Source organism: Salvelinus sp. IW2-2015, unplaced genomic scaffold (assembly GCF_002910315.2).
Source record: "Salvelinus sp. IW2-2015 unplaced genomic scaffold, ASM291031v2 Un_scaffold2335, whole genome shotgun sequence".
Taxonomy (NCBI): domain Eukaryota; kingdom Metazoa; phylum Chordata; class Actinopteri; order Salmoniformes; family Salmonidae; genus Salvelinus; species Salvelinus sp. IW2-2015.
The window spans coordinates 138,623-142,341 of NW_019943660.1; the positions used below are offsets into that span (position 1 = coordinate 138,623).

The following is a 3,719-nucleotide window of genomic DNA, read 5'->3' on the forward strand; positions in this document are numbered from 1 at the left end:
AGAAGGAGAGAAGTAGTCCTCTCGTAGTTCAGTGGTCTGGCTAGTTAGCTCGGTATTTTCAATTGATTGCTTTGTTGACGAGCGTTAAACGTGTAGACTTTTGTAAAAGGGGGGAAGGGCACGTATTTTGGACGGCTGAGTGGTTTCTGTGGCCGCGCTGTGGTAATTTTGACCAGATTCAGTTCTCTATGCTATCAGGCGATATGGCATGATTCTGTGTTAGATATGATTCTTGCCCCATCACGGTTAGTCAGAGTTTATTATACGGACTTTTGCTTCCTTTTTCCAGACCTGTAGCATTCTCAGTTGTCTTACGAGCACAACGGGGAAACGACGTGCCAAGTTGTATGTATCGCCCTTTATGAACAAAGGCTCTGGTTGGGAATTACCAGGTAAGGCCAATTGTTTGGTTTTTTATTTATTTGTAATATTTTTTTGTAAGTAGTTGGCACTTCCCTTCTCTCCTGTTCCATTTCTGCCGTGTTCGTTTTTTGATTAGTCAAGAGGAATTTTTGGGTTTAACTTCTGCCATGTTTTGTCATCGCTGAGTATTCCAGTAACAAGCGAAGGTCAGTGATTTAGAGGTCTTCACTATCAGTGAAGCATATGTACATCTCATTTCAGTGCAGGTGAATGGCAATTGTGCTCACTAGTAACGATAGGTATCACAGTAAGATACACATAATCATGCAACATCAATAAATTTTTAATGTTTACCAGTTTAATTAGAAATTTAGTAAATTATTAGTATCCATACCTCTTTTTGTTATGGAGCTATAAATAGTTTGCAGAGAGGAGGTAGACCGGGGACCAGGAAAGGGTACGCACAACCGACAGACAGAAGAGAGGGCAGGTAGATCGGCGGATACCGGTTCGAAGACAGAGAGGCCAGGTAGACGCGGACCAACCGATCAGACACGAAGTTAGAGCAGGTAGAACCGGCGGACCATACAGACAGACAGACCGAGGCAGGTAGACCGGCTGGACCAACAGACAGACAGAGAGGCAGGTAGACCGGCGGACCAACAGACAGACAGAGAGGCAAGGTAGACCGGCGAGCCAACCGAGCAGACAGACAGAAGGCCAGGTAGATCCGGGTCGGACCAACATGACAGACAGACGAGAAAGGCCAGGTAGACCCGGCGGACCAACCGACAAGACAGATCAGGGGACAACAGACAGGGGCGACGGGACCGGCGGACACGCGACAGAGCAGTACAGCAGGGCGGACAGAGACGAGCGAGAACGGGTACTGGCGGACCGACGAAGAGCAGAGGCGGACCGAGGATCGGAGCGCGAGAGAGGGCAGGCGGACCCGAGGATGAGACCAGGCGGACCGAGAAGACGGCCAGGCGGACCGAGAAGAGAGGCAGGCGGACCCGAGAAGAGAGGCAGGCGGCGAGAGAGAGGCAGGCGGATCGAGAGAGAGCCAGGCGGAACGAGAGAGAGGCGGGCGAGCCACAGACGAGAGGCAAGGGCGCACCGCAGCAGCGAGGCAGTGGCGGACCCACAGACATGAGAGGTCCAGGCGAGCCACAGCATGTAGAGGCCAGTGCGGACGCACAGACTAGAGAGGCAGGCGGACCACAGATCAGAGAGGCAGGCGGCCAAGACAGAGAGCTATGGCAGGACCCACAGACAGCAGAGGCAGCGGACCAGTAGACGAGGGCAGGCGGACCCACCAAGCAGTAAGGGCAGTGCGGCCATGGACCCACAGACAGAGAGGCAGGCGGACCCACAGACAGAGAGGCAGGCGGACCCACAGACAGAGAGGCAGGCGGACCCACAGACAGAGAGGCAGGCGGACCCACAGACAGGCGGACAGAGAGGCAGGCAGGCGGACCGACTGACTGGCCTAATTTGGCACATTTTCTACTACCCCCTTCTGAAAAGTACTAGCCTCTGGCTACCTTCATCTCATATAATTAATAGAATTGGTTTTGGAGTTTTTGTTCATTTTTGGTTGACCAACAGGGGACTCTACATTGAGCCTGCAGAAGTGGATGTTTGAGCAGCAGGCGTTGCAGGAGTACATCCTCCTCTGCTGTCAGAACCCTGCTGGCGGGCTGCTGGACAAGCCTGGCAAGTATGTACCCTACACACACTACATACACACTACATACACACTACATATACACTACATACACACTACATATACATACAGTGCCTTGCAATGATATTCATCCCCCTTGGCGTTTTTTCCTATTTTGTTGCATTACAACCTGTAATTTAAATCGATTTTTATTTGGATTTCATGTAATGGACATACACAAAATAGTCCAAATTGGTGAAGTGGAAAAAAGAACTTGTTTCAAAATAAAATAAAACGGAAAAGTGGTGCGTGCATATGTATTCACCCCCTTTGCTATGAAGCCCCTAAATAATATCTGGTGCATCCAATTACCTTCAGAAGTCACATAGTTAGATTGCACACAGGTGGACTTTATTTAACTAAGTGTCACATGATCTGTCACATAATCTCAGTGTATATATACACCTGTTCTGAAAGGCCCCAGAGTCTGCAACACCAGAAGGCAAGGGGCACCACCAAGCAAGCAGCACCATGAAGACCAAGGAGCTCTCCATACAGATCAGGGATTGGTTATAAAAAAAAATATCAGGAACTTTGAACATCCCACGGAGCACCATTTTAAATCCATTATTAAACATGGGAAGAATAAGGCACCACAACAAACCTGCCAAGAGAGGGCCGCCCACCAAAACTCACAGACCAGGCGGGGAGGGCATTAATCAGAGAGGCAACAAAGAGACCAAAGATAACGCTGAAGGAGCTGCAAAGCTCCACAGCGGAGATTGGAGTATCTGTCCATAGGATCACTTTAAGCCGTACACTCCACAAAGCTGGGCTTTATGGAAGAGTTGTCAGGAAAAAAGCCATTGATTAAAGAAACAAATAAGCAAACGCGTTTGGTGTTTGCCAAAAGGCATGTGGGAGACTCCACAAACATATGGAAGAAGGTACTCTGGTCAGATGAGACTAAAATTGAGCTTTTTGGCCATCAAGGAAAGCGCTATGTTTGGCTCAAACCCAACACCTCTCATCACCCCGAGAACCCCATCCCCACAGTGACGCATGGTGGTGGCAGCATCATGCTGTTGGATGTTTTTCATCAGCAGGGGCTGGGAAACTGGTCAGAATTGAGGGAATGATGGATTGCGCTAAATACAGGAAAATTCTTGAGGGAAACCTGTTTGTCTTCCAGAGATTTGAGACTGGGACGGAGGTTCACCTTCCAGCAGGACAATGACCCTAAGCATACTGCTAAAGCAGCACTCGAGTGGTTTAAGGGGAAACATTTAAATGTCTTGGAATGGCCTAGTCAAAGCCCAGACCTCAATCCAATTGAGAATCTGTGGTATGACTTAAAGATTGCTGTACACCAGCGGAACCCATCCAACTTGAAGGAGCTGGGGCAGCTTTGCCTTGAAGAATGGGCAACAATCCCAGTGGCTAGATGTGCCAAGCTTATATAGACATACCCCAAGATACTGGCAGCTGTAATTGCTGCAAAAGGTGGCTCTACAAAGTATTGACTTTGGGGGGGTGAATAGTTATGCACGCTCAAGATGAGTTTTTTTGTATTTTGCATCTTCAAAGTGGTAGGCATGTTGTGTAAATCAAATGATACAAACTAGAGGTCGACCGATTTAAAAAAAAATATATATATATAAAATAATATTATTATTATTTTTTTTTT

At 48.1% G+C, this 3,719-nt stretch overlaps 1 protein-coding gene across 1 annotated transcript in view; it reads left to right on the forward strand.

Annotated features, from left to right (window-relative positions):
• Positions 1–3,719, forward strand: part of LOC112073675 (protein farnesyltransferase subunit beta) — a 28,483-nt gene that overhangs the window by 15,151 nt on the left and 9,613 nt on the right. Inside the window, exon 2 of the mRNA XM_024140936.2 lies at positions 1,975–2,086. Within this exon, the coding sequence (XP_023996704.2) occupies positions 1,975–2,086 (112 nt within the window). The remainder of the gene's footprint in view (positions 1–1,974; positions 2,087–3,719) is intronic.